Source organism: Oncorhynchus keta, chromosome 2 (assembly GCF_023373465.1).
Source record: "Oncorhynchus keta strain PuntledgeMale-10-30-2019 chromosome 2, Oket_V2, whole genome shotgun sequence".
Taxonomy (NCBI): domain Eukaryota; kingdom Metazoa; phylum Chordata; class Actinopteri; order Salmoniformes; family Salmonidae; genus Oncorhynchus; species Oncorhynchus keta.
The window spans coordinates 24,653,243-24,673,465 of record NC_068422.1 but is presented as its reverse complement, the minus strand read 5'-3'; the positions used below and the strand labels follow the sequence as shown (position 1 = coordinate 24,673,465).

Below are 20,223 nucleotides of genomic sequence, written 5' to 3'. Positions count from 1 at the left end.
ACGATCTCGGGAGGCGAAGGTCAAGAGCCGTGCGTCCCCCGAAACACAACCCTGCCAAGCCGCACTGCTTCTTGACACAATGCACGCTTTACCTGGAAGCCAGCCGCACCAATGTGTCGGAGGAAACACTATACATCTGTCGACCGTGTTAGCGTGCATGCTCCCGGATCGCCACAGGAGTAGCCACAGCGCGATGGGACAAGGACCTCCCGGCCGGCCAAACCCTGCCCTAACCCGACACTGGGCCAATTGTGCGCCGCCTCATGGGTCTCCCGGTCGTGGCCGGCTGCGACACAGACGGGAATCGAACCAGCATCCACAAGTGGCTGTGCCACTCGGGAGGCCCCATCCACAAAGTTTTGAATTCTGATCAATTGCCTTGTACAAAGTATCAAAATACTACTTAAACAGAAAAGAATCTTCAATAATTTAATTGAAATGTTAATTACATTTTTGGATCACAGAAACAATGAGAAAATATGGAAAAATACATTAATATTGAAATGTTAATTATATAAAGCAGCCCGTGTAATCATCTGCCAGAGAGTAGCTACAATCGACCCGAGCCCCAAGTAATACATTTGGGCCAGATAACTGACACCGGAATCGGCCGAGCCCCAGGTAATACATTTGGACCAGATAACTCACTCCGGAATCAGCCCGAGCTCAATCCCGCATTCTAGACATAAGTAATACTGCTGAAGGTGGCCCAGATTCGGGCCACATGACGTCGGGCCGAGTCTGACTCTCAGCCGAGTGCCCCGACTCTCAGCCGGAATCGGCCCAGATCCACTGTCCTAGCTAGAGTTCTTTGCAGTCAAATTTCAAATCAGTAGAACACAATGTAACAAAGTAAAGAGAAGGGAACAAAGGCTGTTCTTGGACACTTTCATAGATCGGCAAATAAATATAATTCCATTGGAAGAAAATACTATATGGAATGCTTTGTGCCAATATGTCCTTATCACCTTCAATGAGTCATTTAAGTGTCACAGTCACATCCTGTTCATAGAATAACACTTATCTTCCCCATATTCCATCAGTGATCCAAGAATACGTGTCACATACCATAGTTGACCATGATGTACTACTTAGCCTATTCCAAGAACATCTTTGCTGTTTTACACATACCTTCCCTGTCTTATGACACATCAATGGATTTTTATTGTGTCTTAACTGATGTGGCTAATTGTTCTGATCTTTAATGTGATGTAATTTCCCGTGATTTGATCAATAGCATGGTCTAGGGAACAGCTTTTAATATGTTTGCAGCGTCTGAGGATTCTTGAGGGGTTATTTTGCAACATGTTTCCATGTTCTTTTACAATCCCCTCAAGATATAGTCTCTGTCATTTGCCAAACATCTGCCACCGTTTATCATGAAAAATTACTAAAGAGCCATTTCAAGGTAGTTTTGTTGGATATGCTCAACAATTCTAAATTGTTTATTGACTCAACTGTACATTCACAAACTTTAGGCACTTTTCCCATTAGTCCATGAACAACAAATATTGCCACGCTCAACTGCCAAACATAGATCTATCCCACTGGGAACAGACGTCAATTCAGCATCTTTTCCACGTTGGTTCAACGTCATTTCATTGAAATGACGTGGAAACAATGTTGATTCAACTACTGTGTGCCCAGTGGGGTGGCTTTTAGAGTGCAAGACCGGAAGATCAGATTATGCTCTGAGGTATAACGGAATATGCAGAATTTGGCTAACATAATGTTTTTATGGTTGTGTGTTTGATAAAGAAAGTCTTAGGGGTCTTCGGGGGATTACCACTGAGGTAGTGAAATGTGTGAATTTGGATCACTTTGGCATGCTAGCTACATGAAAAACATCTTAGGAATAAGAAGGTTGTGGTACAGTGTTGCATGTCGTGATATGGACAAGTAACATTGTTTTTATATAGTAGTTAGTCTACCACATGAACATCAAAGGCAAGAAAGGGAAGCATTTTTAGGAAGAACAGAGGAGCATAAAGTCTGAAGAGGATGTGGTAAAAAAACAGAAAACATTTTCCAAAGCCCGGTCCTGGCACCTTCACACAGAGAAACATCTAGGAAAGCATGATTTGTTAAAGATGGTAGTTATTTAGAAATTGGCAACAAGTGTTGAGACTGATGGAGAGGTACATACTATTGGCAAGGAAGATCAGGGATGAATGACATAATCACTTAAAGGGGAACAGACAGGTATGTAGTGTCATGTAGCTCAGTTGGTGGGGCATTGTGCTTGCAACGCCAGGGTTATGGGGGGGGGGATCAGTATGAAAATGTATGTACTCAATACTGTAAGTTGCTCTGGATAAGAGCATCTGCTAAATTACTCAAATGTAATAGATTTCTGGGAAATTCTAGAGCGTCACTCAATTTTAATAAATGTAAAATGCTTCTCAATCCCTGCTTGGGATGTGACATTGTTGGTTATTCTTCATTTTCCGCCAATACACCAACTACGTAAGAACGTGTTACGTCACCCATATTCGTGTAGCCTTTGAAGTTATTCTTTGTTTGAAGTGTGAAAGATGTCTGTTTAAAATCTTTGAAAAGGAGGACATGTTTTCAACAGATAATATACATGCAGCTATGAACATACGTCGATCATACTTGAAAAAGGAGACCTAGTCGTCTCTGGGACTACTTAAAGATGACGTATCAACTGACCTTGGCCTGTACACAATATTTTGTCTTTGGCCTCATCTTGCACCAGGGTTAGACCACAGTGAATTATCAGGGATATTGGGTATCACTAAATGTAGTAGGCCTTGTTTAGTATTTCCATAAACATGGCATATTTGTTCACTACACACATGCTTCTTATTATAAACTCCAGATTTGTTACACTGAGTGGTCAGATAAAGTGGGTAAGCTTGCATGGAACTGGAATGCATCCATTCCACTTCAAGAAACTTATCCTCAAGTATTTGAAACACCTATTATTGATATCAATTAGTAGTAACTTGGCTAAAGTCTTTTTGGGACTGTCACTATTAATTTAAAACCATCTACTGTATATACAGTGGATTTTTTTATTAGCTTTGAGGTATGAGACTTTATGTCCTAATGACTCTGAAAGTGTCCAAGTTTAATTTTCCATGTTCAAATGACTGATTATATCCAAGTGAAAACTATTGTGAGCAGAGAACTCTTATAGGTGCACATAAACATGTATTTTTTATATACAAACTTTATGATTCCTCTCAACGTAGTGTATTTCTTGGACAACAAACCTATTTGTACTATTAGGTTTATCTTGTTTAGGAGTCAACCAGCTTGTTTAGGAGTCAACCAGCGACCTGTATGCTCTAATCGGCTGGCCCTCGATACATATTTGTCGCCAGACCCACTGGCTCAGGTCATCTACAAGTCCATGCTAGGTAAAGCTCCGCCTTATCTCAGTTCACTGGTCACGATGGCAACACCCACCCGTAGCACGCACTCCAGCCTAATTTGGCCGCCTTTCCTTCCAGTTCTCTGCTGCCTGTGACTGGAACGAATTGCTAAAATCGCTGAAGTTGGAGACTTTTATCTCCCTCACCAACTTTAAACATCTGCTATCTGAGCAGCTAACCGATCGCTGCAGCTGTACATAGTCCATGGGTAAATAGCCCACACAATTTACCTACCTCATCCTCATACTGTTTATATTTATTTACTTTTCTGCTCTTTTGCACACCAGTATCTCTACCTGCACATGACCATCTGATCATTTATCACTCCAGTGTTAATCTGCTAAATTGTAATTATTCACCTACCTCCTCATGCCTTTTGCACACAATGTATATAGATGTTTTTTTTATTTTCTATTTTTTATTTTTTGTACTGTGTTATTGACTTGTTTATTCTTTACTCCATGTGTAACTCTGTGTTGCTGTCTGTTCATACTGCTATGCTTTATCTTGGCCAGGTCGCAGTTGTAAATGAGAACTTGTTCTCAACTAGCCTTCCTGGTTAAATAAAGGTGAAATAAAAAATTCATATAAAATCAATCAGCATTCTATGAAAAGATAAACAAAGGGTTAACACACACATACTGTATATTATATAGATTGGTATAATAATCTCTCTGATGCATTATAAATACAATGAGGTTTTAAGACGCTATCTTCCTGTCCATTCATTGTGATACCCAATGATACAGTATATAGTACCACTGTTCTCTGCATTAGGGCTGTATTTGCATTTGTTTTAACAACATCCTGTGGAAGCCATTAAACCGGCTGGCTAATAAAGCAAGCGAAGCTCAGGGGAAAGACATTTTATATGTGATTAATCCAGACTCTCAGAAGAAAGAAAACAAAACCATACATCTGTGAACCATGTATGTTAGCTACATTAGAGGGGGAGGAAACTCTTAACTGTCTGCCTTTCATCTATATAATGTATTGAATACAAATGCATTGAATACAATTGTAATGTATAGGCTAATATCATGGTAAGTAAAATGTGACATTGTGTGCTGTCATATAGAGTAAGGGCGGCAGGTAGCCTAGTGGTTAGAGCCCGTAACCGAAAGGTTGCTGGTTCAAATTTCCAAGGTGAAAAATCAGCAAGGCACTTAACCCTAATTTGCTCTGTCTTTGTTTCCAGGGTTTGCCTGGCGTGCCTGGAAACGTAGGCCAGAGTGGAACTAAGGTGAGCTCCTGTTATTATCATAAAGGTCTGCTCATATCAGGACATGCCCATACTGTCCATTAAATTGATATTATGGTGTTTTAAATAAAAACATAGATTCAAAGTCACAATCTTCTTTCCAGCAAGTTTATACATTAGCAAACATATTGTGCTTGCAAGAAAGGCTATGTTATTGTGCTTCTTTATTGTACATTCCCTTGTTCTATGTCTAAAACTATGAATGAACATTATGCTGTGTTCAACCACAGTTTACATGCACCGTTATAAAGTATAGACTAAAATAAATAGGAAGATAATTAAGTGTTTTTAATGGCTTTTGGAAAATGCACAAATTATTTTTGGATTACTGAAATGTGAAAATACTTCAGCCAAGTGCACAAAGAAGAACATTTTTAAAAGTATGGGGACTCAATATTTTTTTCCCATAACATCAGACTTTTATAAACTATGGTTTGAGTTTTGATATTGAAATGCATAAATAATGTTTAATGAAGCTGTCATGTGACATATAGAAAGAAAACACATGTAATCAATGAAGAATGTACTCTTTTTCAGAATTGGCAAACCTTTGCACAAAATTACAATATAAAAAGGTTACTGCATATGTTATGAATTCTATCATTATAATTACAGGGTGAAGCTGGTTGGTCAGGACTGAAAGGTGCCAAAGGTTCAACTGGAACATCTGTAAGTTGGCTGCAGTCAATAGATAGTTTAACGTTGTCCAAATGTATTCAGGATCACACTTACAGTAGTATATGTGTCTTAAATATGTATTGACATAGTGCTAAGTCATTTTCACACTTACTCACTGACAACAAATGTCTAGAGATACGGGGGATATTTAAATTGATGTTGTTTTATTGTTTTTCTTCTTGAGGGTGATAATGGCTTTCCTGGTGAACCTGGATCATCAGGGCGACCTGGACCTACGGTAACAGTCATTTTTCTTCTGTTCAAGAAATTTAACGTGCTGTGAACAAACCCTTTCAGGGATGATGTCAATTGTATTTTGCCCAATGTCCATGTGAATACTATTTGCAGAAATAGTCAAATGTACTTTCATGGGGTTCTAGGCTGAGAAAATCTCAATAGTAAATAGCAATAGTAAAGATCTGCACACTCAATTGCTCAAACACATACCTTTATTACACCATTAGCATTGAAACGTTGTGAACCAATGAAGGTACAGTATGTGTGGAGCAATTTGAGTGTTGTGACCCTACCTTACTGGTACTGTGTCAGGGAATGTACTCCCCAGACATGCAACACCACCACTAGAGGCAGTGATGACCACACAGAGCAACTGTAAAACCCTGAATGATATTGAGTATTAGTATGAAATCCCAAATACTGCTGAGCAGTGGTATGAAATCCCAAATACTGCGGAGCAGTGGTATCAAATCCCAAATACTGCTGAGCAGTGGTATGAAATCCCAAATACTGCGGAGCAGTGGTATGAAATCCCAAATACTGCTGAGAAGTGGTATGAAATCCCAAATACTGCTGAGCAGTGGTATGAAATCCCAAATACTGCTGAGCAGTGGTATGAAATCCCAAATACTGCTGAGCAGTGGTATGAAATCCCAAATACTGCTGAGCAGTGGTATGAAATCCCAAATACTGCTGAGCAGTGGTATGAAATCCCAAATACTGCTGAGCAGTGGTATGAAATCCCAAATACTGCTGAGCAGTGGTATGAAATCCCAAATACTGCTGAGCAGTGTTATAAAATCCCAAATGCTGCCGGCTGCATTACCTCATCTGTCCTTACAAGGCGGATTTTATAGTTGCACTGTGAATATCAGTCCCTTGTCTATTGGTGTGTGAAATTAGTTCCTCAGTGTTATTGTTGATGCATATAGTTTTGCTTGGGTTAGGTTTGAAATATTCCAACCAGGATTTCTAGAAAACGAAGGAATTTATTGAAAGTTCCTGGAATTTTGCAACCCTAGCTTGGGTTAGCATTTTCTACATGGATATAACTTCTAGCGAGTATGTTGTTTAGAGCGGTGCCATGGCTATACTAGTGATGCCAAATGAAGTGGTGGTCCAAGCCTACAGTGCTACTATTGCCTTCGTCAGTGGAATTTTGGGATGGAAATCAAAAGCGGTCTGTTTCTCTGGTCTCCGACTCTCTGTCTCCCAGTCACTTTTTATTAGCTGATCTCGCATTAACGAGAGCCAATGTGTATTAGTTAATGGCACAGGGGTGAAATAGTAGTTTATGGACATGAGCAGTGTTTTCATATTCATGGATTCGTTTCAGACAGCAGTTATTGGAACACATTTGTTTAGAAAAATCAATTGTCGCCTAAAACTCTAATGCTGATTATGAGCTTTTCTTTTTTCCCACAGCAGTATTTTATTATTTAAAAGCAGAATTGTATTTCCATATCAGTATCTACTGTGGATTGTGTGCTATGTCTTACTATAGAATTCCACCTTTAATTAATTACATTTTTTCAAATAAAGGGCAACAAAGGTGAAAGTGGACTACCAGGTCAACCAGGGGTTTCAGGACCAGAGGTCAACATTTAACATTTCATATCTGTTGATTATGCCTATTGTGAATGTAAATAGACAGTAAAGGTGATACATGACATAATTTAGAACTGTTTACAGTACGATGTAAGCTACAGAACGTCTAAAGGACGAAGTGTCCTTACCATGTTCTTACCATATGTTCTTACTATGTACAGTATGATGCTTGATTGAAGGAATGTTATTCCAGGGCATGTCAGGTGACCCTGGAATAGCAGGTCAGCCAGGACACCCAGGAATGCCAGGCTTGACAGGACCTAAGGTATTTACAGGCTCCTACAAAATCACTCTTAACTGCTGGGAAAATACTGTGTCTTGAAAGTTTGATACGGATTTACCTGTGTGTAGGCTTATTTAGCAATTACTGATATTATTGAAATGAGCAATTATAGTCATTTTAACAAAATGTTCAGTTCAAAGAGGATCTCACATCCTTTTGAAATTGATATAAATGTTTTCTTCTTCTGAGACGCAGTGTAACGATTGAGCTGGAATTGAGCATTAGGAATGTTTTCTGCAAATGTTTTCAGTGTTGCCATCCCAATCACATTTTGTTTATTTAATGAGAGAGGAAAAATACTGACGTTGCATTTTGATTAAGAATTAGGAGCCAGAAACCTACTTTATGGTGAGCTGTGTTTCCAGATTCACCTCCATTAACTTCAATACAGAATATTAATTTATACTACAGCAAACAAGCAAGTCTTTCATGGGATGAAATAAATAAATTACCCCAAGGACTGCAATTTACAGGTGAGGGTTAATCGAATGCAGTAAAATACATAATTGATCTATAACAGTATTGTTTACAGGAACTGTTTCAGACATTTTGAGACAATAGTTAACCATTTCAGAAATATCATAAACAGTACTTTTTAGTTTGTCTTTCATTTCATTTCTACCACTTCAGGACAAGTTGCAATCTTACTACAAAATATCTGAAAAAACAAGTGAAACACTACAAGAGGCTTGTATAATGTTGAACATACTGTCATCTGTCATATCCATAGCATGTGTCATGGATGTGGTGCAGTATGTGGGTATTGAAGTTGAACAATTTGTAATCGTAACTCTATATTCTCCCACTGCCCATAAGAATAACATGCGATTGCGGTGTCGTTTCTATCTCACCAGGGAAAAAGGGGAGATCCAGGTGAACGAGGAGGGGAGGTATTCATAACATTTAATTAGGGTTTTCTTATGTAACACCTGATGATATTTCAAACCCATTAGCAACACCTGAGGCTTTGGATGGAGCGTCTGTCCTCATGTTCCAGACATTTCAAGTATTCAGTTTGATTGCATTTTGCCATGTTGCTCAGACCAAGAGAACAAATAATGGTATACAGCAAAGAATGAAAGTGAACATACTGTAACTGTAGAACATATTGAAAATGTAAATTTACTTATGGACCAGAGATTGCTTGGGAAAACATAAATAGAGGTTGCTACATTTTCCATTTACAAAAGACTAATCGGATGCTCGGTTCACTACCTCCTTCCAAATGTGGTTGCTTTCATTTAGCCGGAGTGGAATCATGTTGAACAACCTCTTAATTAATTTAACGTCATGGAAAACAGGGACAGCTATGATATTTGTGGGAAAAACTAGGAAGCATACCGAGTCAATTGACAATGTCACCACAGGACTGCGGTTAAGAAGTCACTTGGACTGAGTCTCTGAATGTAAAATATCCATTAAACTGACTGTCATGGACATACAGTTGAAGTCGGATGTTTACATACACCGTAGCCAAATACATTTAAACTCAGCTTTTCACAATTCCTGACATTTAATCCTTGTAAAAATTCCCTGTCTTAGGTCAATTAGGATCACCACTTTATTTTAAGAATGTGAAATGTCAGAATAAGAGTATAGAGAATTGTTTATTTCAGCTTTTATTTCTTTCATCACATTCCCAGTGGGTCAGAAGTTTACATACACTCAATTATTATTTGGTAACATTGCCTTTAAATTGTTTAACTTGGGTCAAACGTTTTGGGTAGCCTTCCACAAGCTTCCCACAATAAGTTGGGTGAGTTTTGGCCCATTCCTCCTGACAGAGCTGGTGTAACTGAGTCAGGTTTGTAGGCCTCCTTGCTCGCACACGCTTTTTCAGTTCTGCCCACAAATTGTCCATAGGATTGAGGTCAGGGCTTTGTGATGGCCACTCCAATACCTTAACTTTGTTATCCTTAAGCCATTTTGCCACAACTTTGGAAGTATGCTTGGGGTCATTGTCCATTTGGAAGATCCATTAGCGACCAAGCTTTAACTTCCTGACTGATGTCTTGAGATTGACTAATGTCTTGCTTCAAAATATCCACATAATTTTCCCACCTCATGATGCCATCTATTTTGTAATGTGCACCAGGCACTCCTGCAGCAAAGCACCCCCACAACATGATGCTGCCACCCCCGTGCTTCACGGTTGGGTTGGTGTTCTTTGGCTTGCTAGCCTCCCCCATTTACCTCCAAACATAACGATGGTCATTATGGCCAAACAGTTCTATTTTTGTTTCATAAGACCAGAGGACATTTCTCCAAAAAGTACGATCTTTATCCGCATGTGCAGTTGCAAACCGTAGTCTGTCTTTTCTATGGCGGTTTTAGAGCAGTGGCTTTTTCCTTGCTGAGCGGCCTTTCAGGTTATGTCGATATAGGACTCGTTTTACTGTGGATATAGATACTTTTGTACCTGTTTCCTCCAGCATCTTCACAAGGTCCTTTGCTGTTGTTCTGGGATTTATTTGCACTTTTCGCACAAAAGTACTTTCATCTCTAGGAGACAGAACGCGTCTCCTTCCTGAGCGGTATGACGACTGCGTGGTCCCATCGTGTTTATACTTGCGTACTATTGTTTGTACAGGTGTTTGGAAATTGCTCCCAAGGATTAACCAGACTTGGGGAGGTCTACAAAACGTTTTCTGAGGGCTTGGCTAATTTCTTTAGATTTTCCCATTATGTCAAGCAAAGAGGCACTGAGTTTGAAGGTAGGCCTTGAAATACATCCACAGGTACACCTCCAATTGACTCAAATTATGTCAATTATCCTATCAGAAGCTTGACATCATTTTCTGGAATTTTCCAAGCTGTTTAAATCGTGATACAGTGAATTATAAGTGAAATAATCTATCTGTCTGTTAACAATTGTTGGGAAAATTACTTGTCATGCACAAAGTAGATGTCCTAACCGACTTGCCAGAACTATAGTTTGTTAACAAGAATTCTGTGGAGTGGTTGAAAAACGAGTTTTAATGACTCCAACCTAAGTGTATGTAAACTTCTGACTTCAACTGTAGCAACAACCTTTCCTTAAAATCGCATTCTAAAATCATGAATGGAAATGTTTAAACTGTTCTGAAGGACAATGACTTGATTACTGAAGACCTTACATTTAATCACAAGCAAAAATGACAAAAACATTGTACGACTAAAAACAAACACCATAATTGCTAGTTGAATTTTCTCTACAGGGATTAGAAGGTGAAAAGGGAGATATGGGGATTCCAGGTAATCATGTAAGTTGCACTTCCTATGATTATAGTGCATTTGAAAAGTATTCAGACCCCTTGGCTTTTTCCACATTTTGTTACTTTACAGACTTATTCTAAAATGGATTAAATTGTTTTCCCCCCTCATCATTCTATACTTAATACCCCATAATGACAAAGCAAAGGCAGGTTTTTCGAAATGCTTGCAAATGTATAAAAAAACAAAAACTGAAATATCACATTTACCTTAGTTTTCAGACCCTTTACTCAGTACTTTATTGAAGCACCTTTGGCAGCAGTTAGCCTCAAGTCTTCTTGGGTATGATGCTACAAGCTTGGCACACCTGTATTTGGGGAATTTCTCCCATTCTTCTCTGCAGATCCTCTCAAGCTTAGTCATGTTGGAAGGGGAGAGTCGCTGAACAGCTATTTTCAGGTCTGTCCAGAGATGTTCGATCGGGTTCAAGTCTGGGCTCTGGCTGGGTCACTCAAGGACATTCAGACATGTCCCGAAGCCACTCCTGCATTGTCTTTGCTGTGTGCTTAGGGTCGTTGACCTGTTGGAAGGTAAACTTTCGCCCCAGTCTGTGGTCCTGAGTGCTCTGGAGCATGTTTTCAGCTCTCTGTACTTTGCTCTGTTCATCTTTCCCTCGATCCTAACTAGTCTCCCAGTCCCTGCCGCTGAAAAACATCCCCACAGCATGATGCTGCCACCATCATGCTTCACCGTAGGGATGGTGCCAGGTTTCCTCCAGATGTGACGCTTGTCATTCAGGCTAAAGAGTTCAATGATGGTTTCATCAGACCAGAGAGTCTTGTTTCCCATGGTCTGAGAGTCTCCAACTCCAAGCGGGTTGTCATGTACCATTTACTGAGGAGTGGCTTCAGTCTGGCCACACTACCATAAATACCTGATTGGTGGAGTGCTGCAGAGATGGTTGTCCTTCTGGAAGATTCTCCCATCTCCTCAGAGGAACTCTGGAACTCTGCCCGATTGTTCAGTTTGGCTGGGCGGCCAGCTCTAGGAAGAGCCTTGGTGGTATTTCTTCCATTTAAGAACGATGTAGGCCGCTGTGTTCTTGGCAACCTTCAATGCTGCAGGAATTTTTGGGGTACCCTTCTGTGCCTCGACACAATCCTGTCTTGGAGCTCTACGAACAGTTCCTTCAACCTCATGGTTTGGTTTTTGCTCTGACATGCACTGTCAACTGTAGGACCTTATATAAATAGGTGTGTGGTTTCCAAATCATGTCCAATCAATTGAATTTACCACAGGTGGACTCCAAATTGTAGAAACATCTCAAGGATGATCAATGGAAACAGGTTGCACCTGAGCTCAATTTGGAGTCACATAACAAAGGGTCTGAATACTTACGTAAATTCTAAAAACCCAATTTTGCTTTGTCATTATGGGGTATTTTGTGTAGTTTGATGAGGAAAAAAATAATTTTGTCCATTTTAGTATACATAACAAAATGTGGAAAAAGTCAAGGGGTCTGAATACTTTCAAATTGCACCATATATCAATGATTGAATTATGGCTTTAATATAAAAGTATTTTATCCATTTGGACAGTTGATTGGCCAGTTGCCTCGGAAGCCCAGTTACACAGTACTTAATGCTTGCAAATGCTATGATTTGTGAAACTGTTCTAACCACATTAGGGAGTCTCCATTGCCTACACTAAAGGTCAAAGGTATTAGAACTCATTCAAGGGTTTTTCTTTATTTTCTACTCCTTTCTACATTGTAGAATATTAGTGAAGACATCAAAACTATGAAATAACACACATGGAATCATGTAGTAAGCAAAAAAAGTGTTAATCAAATCAAATTATATTTTATATTTGAGATTCTTCAGATAGCCAACCTTTGCCTTGATGACAGCTTTGCACACTCTTGGCATTCTCTCAACCAGCTTCATGAGGTAGTCACCTGGATTGCATTTCAATTAACAGGTGCTTGTTCTTAAAAGTTAATTTGTGGAATTCCTTTTCGTTAATGCGTTTGAACCAATCAATTGTGTTGTGACAAGGTAGGGGGTATACAGAAGATTGTCCATATTTTGGAAAGAACATCTCAAATAAGCAAAGAGAAATGATAGTCTATCATTACTTTAAGACATGAAGGTCAGTCAACACGGAACATTTCAAGAAGTTTGAAAGTTTCTTCAAGGGCAGTCGCAAAAACCATCAGTTGCTATGATGAAACTAGCTCTCATGAAGACCGCTACAGGAATGGAAGACCTAGAGTTACCTCTGCTGCAGAGGATAAGTTCATTAGAGTTACCAGCCTCAGAAATTGCTGCCCAAATAAATGCTTCAGAGTTGAAGTAACAAACACATCTCAACATCAACTGTTCAGAGGAGACTGTGTGAATCAGGCCTTCATGTTCGAATTGCTGCAAAGAAACCACTACTAAAGGACACCAATAATAAGAAGAGACTTGCTTGGGCCAAGAAACAGGAGCAGTGGACATTAGACCGGTGGAAATTTGTCCTTTTGTCTGGAGTCCAAATTGGAGATTTTTGGTTCTAACCGCTGTGTCTTTGTGAGACACGGTGTGAGTGAATGGATGATCTCCACATGTGTATTTCCCACTGTAAAGCATGGAGGAGGAGGTGTTATGGTGTGGGGGTGCTTTGCTGGTGACACTGTCTGTGATTTACTTAGAATTCAAGGCACACTTAACCAGCATGGCTACTACATAATTCTGCAGCGATACGCTATCCCATCTGGTTTGCACTTAGTCCCACTATCATTTGTTTTCAACAGGACAATGACCCAAAACACACTTCCAGGCTGTGTTACCAAGAAGGAGAGTGATGGAGTGCTGAGTCAGATGACCTGGCCTCCACAATCCCCCAACCTCAACCAAATCGAGACGGTTTGGGAAGAGTTGGACCACAGAGTAAAAGAAAAGCAGCCAGCAAGTGCTCAGCATATGTGGGAACTCCTTCAAGACTTGTAAAAGAATTCCAGGTGAATCTGGTTTAGAGAATGCCAAGAGTGTGCAAAGCTTTCATCAAGGCGAAGGGTGGCTATTTGAAGAATCTCAAATATAAAATATATTTTGTGTTATATGTGTTATTTCATAGTTTTCATGTCTTCACTATTATTCTACAATTTAGAAAATAGTACAAATAAAGAAAACCCTTGAATGAGTAGGTGTTCTATAACTTTTGACCAGTAGTGTATATAATTCATAACTAAGAATATTTTCCTCGTCACAATGTATTAATTTCATATTGTAGACTAGCACTGACTATGTTGCAATACACTCATGTAGTGGAATTGGATTGGAAATGTGGTAGTATGGGAACAACTCTCAAATTGAGTTGTGAATTGAATTGTAATTAAGCAACATTACTAATCAGCCATCATTACTTTGATTAATAGGGCTCTAATGGCTCATCGGGACAAAAAGGGGGGGTAAGTCTGTCATTGACTTCTGTAAGTTGCTGTAGCCCTGAATAGCCAAGCATTCGTCCTCATCTAGAGTATGGCATTGTGTGTACTTATACTATGCTCTTGTGCATGCTAGAAAGGGACAACAGGAGACCCCGGTCAGAGGGGACTGGGAGGTCACCAAGGCCAGCCAGGAATATCAGGGCAGACAGGCCCGTCTGGGCCTCGAGGACAGAGTGGTGACGTTGGGCCTCCTGGGCCACCTGGACTAGAGGGTAAACCTGTATGTAACCCACCAGTACACTCACCACCATGCATGGTCTCACATTCAACTGCTCATTTATCAACAATCATCATAATTGATCCAACAATGTCTGTGCCGTTTGTATGAATTGATTGAGACATTTTTGCATGATGCCATCAATCATGTCACATCTCCACAGGGAAGGGAGATGTCCAAGCAAATCATTCAGCAAATATGCAGAGAGGTACTTAGATGTGAGTATTGATCATGTTTGATAATTGCTGTATTCTCTATACTGCACCTATATCTCAGCCCCCCTCCATTGTGTTTTTATCCCAGTGGAGATGCCTTCGCTACTCCTCAGTAACCAGCAGCAAAGTCACTGTGACCACTGCCAAAGCAGGGACGGGACTCCCGGAGTACCAGGCCCTGTTGGGCCCCAGGGATCAAGGGGCTTTACTGGGAACCCTGGTTCCATTGGACAGCCGGGCCATCCAGGTCGACCTGGGCGTCCTGGGATGTGTGGCTTGAAAGGTAGGACTCAATTAATCTGTGCAGTATGTACGGGTAAACAGTCAAGTAGAACGTAAGTAAACATTGGCTTTGTACTGGAACACATTGCATGCTATTTGTGCTTCCAGGAGATCCAGGAATAAAGGGGGAGAAGGGGAGTCAAGGAAGAGCAGATATTGGAGATCCGGGAACACCAGGGTCTCCAGGTAAAATATAAATATGAAATATATTTACTCCATATGGTATGCTACCTACCGCACATCGAATTTTATATAATGTGCATTCGGAAAGTATTCAGACCGCTCGACTTTTTCCACATTTTGTTAGTTACAGTCTTATTCTAAAATGTATTAAATAAAAATATCATCAGTCTACACACAATACCCCATAAAAACAGAAATGCCTTATTTACACAAGTATTCAGACCCTTTGCTATTAAAATCAAAATTGAGCTCAGGTGCAGCCTGTTTCCATTGATCATCCTTGAGATGTTTCTACAACTTTGTTGGAGTCCACCTGTGGTAAATTCAATTGATTGGACATGATTTGGAAAGGCACACACCTGTCTATATAAGTTCCCACAGTTGACAGTGCATGTCAGAGCAAAAACCAAGCCATGAGGTCGAAGGAATTGTCCGTAGAGCACAGAGACAGGATTGTTTTGAGGCACAGATCTGGGGAAGGGTACTACAAACATTGCTGCACCATTGAAGGTTTGCAAGAACACAGTGGCCTCCATCATTCTTAAATGGAAAAAGTGTGGAATCACCAAGACTCTTCCTAGAGCTGGCCGCCCGGCCAAACTGAGCAATCGGATGAGAATGGCCTTGGTCAGGGAGGTGACCAAGTATCTGATGGTCACTGACAGAGCTCTAGAGTTCCTCTGTGGAGATGGGAGAACCTCCCAGAAAGACAACCATCTCTGCTGCACAACCCAGTCAGAGCATTATGGTAGAGAGGCCGGACTGAAGCCTCTCCTCAGTAAAAGGCACATGACAGCCCGCTTGGAGTTTCCAAAAGGCACCTAAAGGACTCTCAGACCATGAGAAACAAGATTCTCTGTTCTGATGAAACCAAGATTGAACTCTTTGGCCTGAATGCCAAGCATCACATCTGAAGGAAATCTGGCACCCTCCCTACGGTGAAGCATGTTGTTGGCAGCATCATGCTGTGGGGATGTTTTTCAGCGGTAGGGACTGGGAGACTAGTCAGGATCGAGGGAAAGATGAACAGAGTAAAGTACAGAGAGATCCTTGATGAAAACCTGCTCCAGAGTGCTCAGGACCTCAGACTGGGGTGAAGGTTTACCTTCCAACAGGACACCGACCCTAGTCACACAGCCAAGACAGACAAGGCAGGAGTGACTTCAGGACAAGTCTCTGAATGTCCTTGAGTGGCCCAGCCAGAGCCCAGACATGAACCCGATCTAACATCTCTGGAGAGACCTGAAAAAAGCTGTGCCACGACACTCCCTAGAGTGGGAGAAACTCCCCAAATACAGGTGTGCCAAGCTTGTTGCATCATACCCAAAAAGACTCCAGGCTGTAATCGCTGCCAAAGTAATTGCTGTGTTTCAACAAAGTACTAAATAAAGGTTCTGAATACTTCTATAAATGTTATATTTCTGGGTTTAAAAAAAATACATTTGCTAACATTTCTAAAAACCTGTTTTTGCTTTGTCATTATGGGGTATTGTTTGTCGATTGATGAAGAAAAAAAACTATTAATCCATTTTAGAACAAGGGTGTAACATAACAATATGTGGGAAAAGTCAAGGGGTCTGAATACTTTCCAATTACACTGTATGTAATATCATTATTTCTACTTGGTTAGTCAAGATAGAAATGAAATCAGTACAATTATTTTAATATTGATGAGTCTTGGTCACTGCACAGTGTTCCAATCATGTCCTCAGTCCAAGCTGTTTGAGAGCACTTTCTGGGAGTCATTTCATGTCTATTGCAACCTGTTTTCAGAGCAGTATGCTGATAAACACACTGTTCGCCTTTTGACATTAACTACTCCTATTCAGTAAAAACTGATCAAATAACAGGATTAGTAATTGTTGGCAACCAGCAGAACATGTTTTGGAACCACAAGAGAAACACCTAATTTGTAATGGTCTACTTTCCCAGGTCCAATGGGTCCCCAGGGAGACAGTAAACTAGGTCATCCAGGGAAACCAGGACCCCCTGGCCTAAACGGGGAGGAGGGGAAGAGAGGTAACCCTGGGGCCCCTGGCCAGCCAGGGGTGTGCCATCTATCCATGTGTTACGGTGTCATGATGAGGAGCAGGGATCCTTTTAGTAAAGGGCCAAACTATTGACCCAACATGGCAGCAGGCAGGCAATCGAACGGTCTGGAGTTGATGCATAACGCTCAAAGAAAAACAGCAAATCTTTCCAATCTCAGGAAGATCACATTTTTTCCTCAGTCACGGAAACAGGAAGTACCTCTTAACATGTACGGTATATAGCAAAGATATCCATGTGCGTCCTTTCATGAGCTTTCTCAAGCCCAGTTTATACCTGGTTCTAACATTTGTCCTTTGTCCTGATCTTGTCTCATTCTGATTGTGCCCTCATTTTTAGACAGGTGTAGACGATTAAAATATGCATTGTGATATGATTGGGATCAGATCTGCCTGACCCCCTTAGATAGTCAGGAACTCATTGTGTCTGGATATCTTACAAATGTAGAGGGATCTGGATAGTGAAACACTTTAAATCATCATTATCCCGCCTCCTAAAATAATGGACAGATGGCACCATTGACTTCCCACTGGGCACACACTGGTTGAATCAATGTTGATTCCACATAATTTCAATGAAATTACGCTGAACCAACTTGAAATAGACGCTGAATTGACGTCTGAGCCCAGTGGGTTATGCCGTCAATATGTCTTCATTCTGTTCTTGTCACATTCTGCTTTGTTATGTCACAAGCTCCATTTTGCTTTAAAGGGACAGTGTGAAGTCTACAGGAACAGCTACAGGGGAGAAAATTGCACTATCCCTTGAAAGAATGATAGTAATTGCTCCTACATTTGGTTGATTTTGGTTGGCATCGGTTGGATTCTGGGGCAAATTGTAATCCAATGTTAAGAATTCTGCCCTGCTCAAACAAGTACACAGGAATAAAGGCCTGCACCTCCACTTGGACTGTGCTGATGATACCAATGTATTGCTATATACTGCCCCCTGGTGCTTTTTATGCACCATACTTTCTGAATGGTCACCCAGAATTGGTCACCCCTAAATTTGTTTACCAAATTTGTTTGTAGTAATATATATGCAATGTTTAAATAATTTGTAAATTGATGAATGCAATTATTGTAAACAACATCTAAAGAATTATTAGAAAGTTTCAGGGCAAATCTGTGAGCTTGCTACAGTATCTCTATAACAGAGGCTGCTATGTTCAAAAGCCAAATGTTTAATGATCTAAAACAAAACCTTGTGAGCATTACTGAAATGTTTGTTTATATTCCCTTTTTTCACAATAACTTGTTTGTGTATTGTATGAAAATACAGAAATACGTATTTTTCTTAGGTAAAAAATAGCTAGTATAACAAATGTAAACCTGGGACATCCTATCCACTTTCAGACAAAAGAGTGAGGGTGAAAAGAAACATGTTGACATCTTGACTTCATCTGAAGTTTGCTGTGTCTGATGCAAATCATTTTCTGTTAGTGCATATATGCCATTTATGTGCCTGAGTACCTTACCGTGCCGTACCATACCTAATGTTACCTTAGCCTAGCAAGTTTAATTAATTTTGTTATTTATAAAACTGAGCTAATCGACTGTGTATTAATGGGCTTTACCTGTGAGAGCTTGGTCTGTTTTATTTTTGCTGGGTCTGATTTTATTAAACAAAATTATGTTTAATTGTGACCTTTGCAGTGATTTTTGGTAGCCTTAATTAAATCATTTTTTATGACTTATGAAGATATTTTTGTTTTATTTCTTTGTGTGTCGTGTCATGCAAATTAAATAAGAATTCCACCATTTTGTTGTGTTACCGCCTAAATTTAAAATGTATTGAGATTGAGATTTTGAGTCCCTGGCCTACACAATACCACATAATGCCAAAGTGGAATTATGTTTTCCCTCCAAAAAAGCAGACATTGAATATCCTTTTGAGCATGGTAAAGTAATTACACTTTGGATGGTATATTAATTCACCCAGCCACTACAAAGATACAGGCGTCTGTCCTAACTTAGTTGCTGGAGAGAAAGGAAACCTCTCAGGGATTTCACCATGAGCCCAATGTTGACCTTAAAACAGTTAGAGTTTAATGGCTGTGATAGGAGAAAACTGAAGATGGATCGACAACATTATAGTTACTCCACAATGCTAACCTAAATGACAGAGTGGACAAAGCAAGCATATACAGACTAAACTATTCCAAAACATACATCTTGTTTGCAACAAGGCACTAAAGTAAAACTGCAAAAAAATTGGCAAAGAAATTAACTTTATGTCCTGAACACAAAGTATTGTTTGTGGCAAATCCAACACAACACATCACTGACTACCACTCTTCATATTTTCAAGCATGGTGGTGGATGCATAATGTTAAGGGTATGCTTGTCATCGGCAAGTACTAGGGTGTTGTTTTTGTGGGCTAAAAATAAACAAAATGGTGCTAAGCACAGGCAAAATCCTAGAGGAAAGCCTGATTTGGTCTGCTTTCCAACAGACACTGGGAGACAAATTCACCTTTCAGCAGGATAATAACCTAAAACACAAGGACAAATCTACACTGGAGTTGCTTACCAAGATGATATTGAATGTTCCTGAGTGGCCAAGTTACAGTTTTGACTTAACCCGCTTGAAAATATATGGCAATACTTGAAAATGGTTGTCTATCAATGATCAATAACCAACTTGACAGAGCTTGAAGCATTTTTTAAATAATAATTAATATAATTAACTGTCCAATCAAAGTGGCCTGATGACTCAGGCAACCATCAAACACCCTGAAACCCAATGTATGTTGATGAATTAAATAAAATGAAAATGTTTAAAGAAAGAAATTATATCCCTCAAACGAGTTTATAGTGAGAATTTTCGTAATGTCAACATGCCATCATAAAGGACTATTATTTAGGCTAAGCCAGGGTTTCCCAAACTCGATCTCTTTCTGTTTTAACAGATGGTGTAGGAATCCTACACTAGATGGCGCAATGGGGTTATAATTCTGCAACTGAGCTGTTAAATCATTTAATCAATGGGGTGATTAGTCAATTGAAATAAAAAGAAATACTTCATACAACATGCCTTATGCTGTGATGTCTTGAGGGTCATATTGACAGCACAGCTACTGCATCTGAGCCAACCAAAAACTGATAACTTGGACACTTGCATA

At 39.9% G+C, this 20,223-nt stretch overlaps 1 protein-coding gene across 5 annotated transcripts in view; it reads left to right on the top strand.

The window, feature by feature from the left end:
* Positions 1–18,799, top strand: part of LOC118398412 (collagen alpha-1(XXI) chain-like) — a 64,948-nt gene extending 46,149 nt beyond the window's left edge. For 3 of the 5 annotated variants that reach the window (XM_035793725.2, XM_052474197.1, XM_052474208.1), the window contains 13 exons: positions 4,600–4,644; positions 5,278–5,331; positions 5,525–5,578; positions 7,120–7,173; positions 7,379–7,450; positions 8,323–8,358; positions 10,666–10,710; positions 14,082–14,114; positions 14,227–14,373; positions 14,534–14,588; positions 14,674–14,868; positions 14,976–15,053; positions 16,983–18,799. In XM_035793725.2, coding sequence (XP_035649618.1) covers positions 4,600–4,644; positions 5,278–5,331; positions 5,525–5,578; positions 7,120–7,173; positions 7,379–7,450; positions 8,323–8,358; positions 10,666–10,710; positions 14,082–14,114; positions 14,227–14,373; positions 14,534–14,588; positions 14,674–14,868; positions 14,976–15,053; positions 16,983–17,173 — 1,059 coding nt within the window. In that variant the 3' untranslated portion in view covers positions 17,174–18,799. Of the gene's footprint in view, positions 1–4,599; positions 4,645–5,277; positions 5,332–5,524; positions 5,579–7,119; positions 7,174–7,378; positions 7,451–8,322; positions 8,359–10,665; positions 10,711–14,081; positions 14,115–14,226; positions 14,374–14,533; positions 14,589–14,673; positions 14,869–14,975; positions 15,054–16,982 lie in introns of those variants that run through there. The other 2 variants (XM_052474186.1, XR_008074777.1) reach the window with 2 other exon arrangements.
* The last annotated feature ends 1,424 nt before the right edge of the window (positions 18,800–20,223 follow it).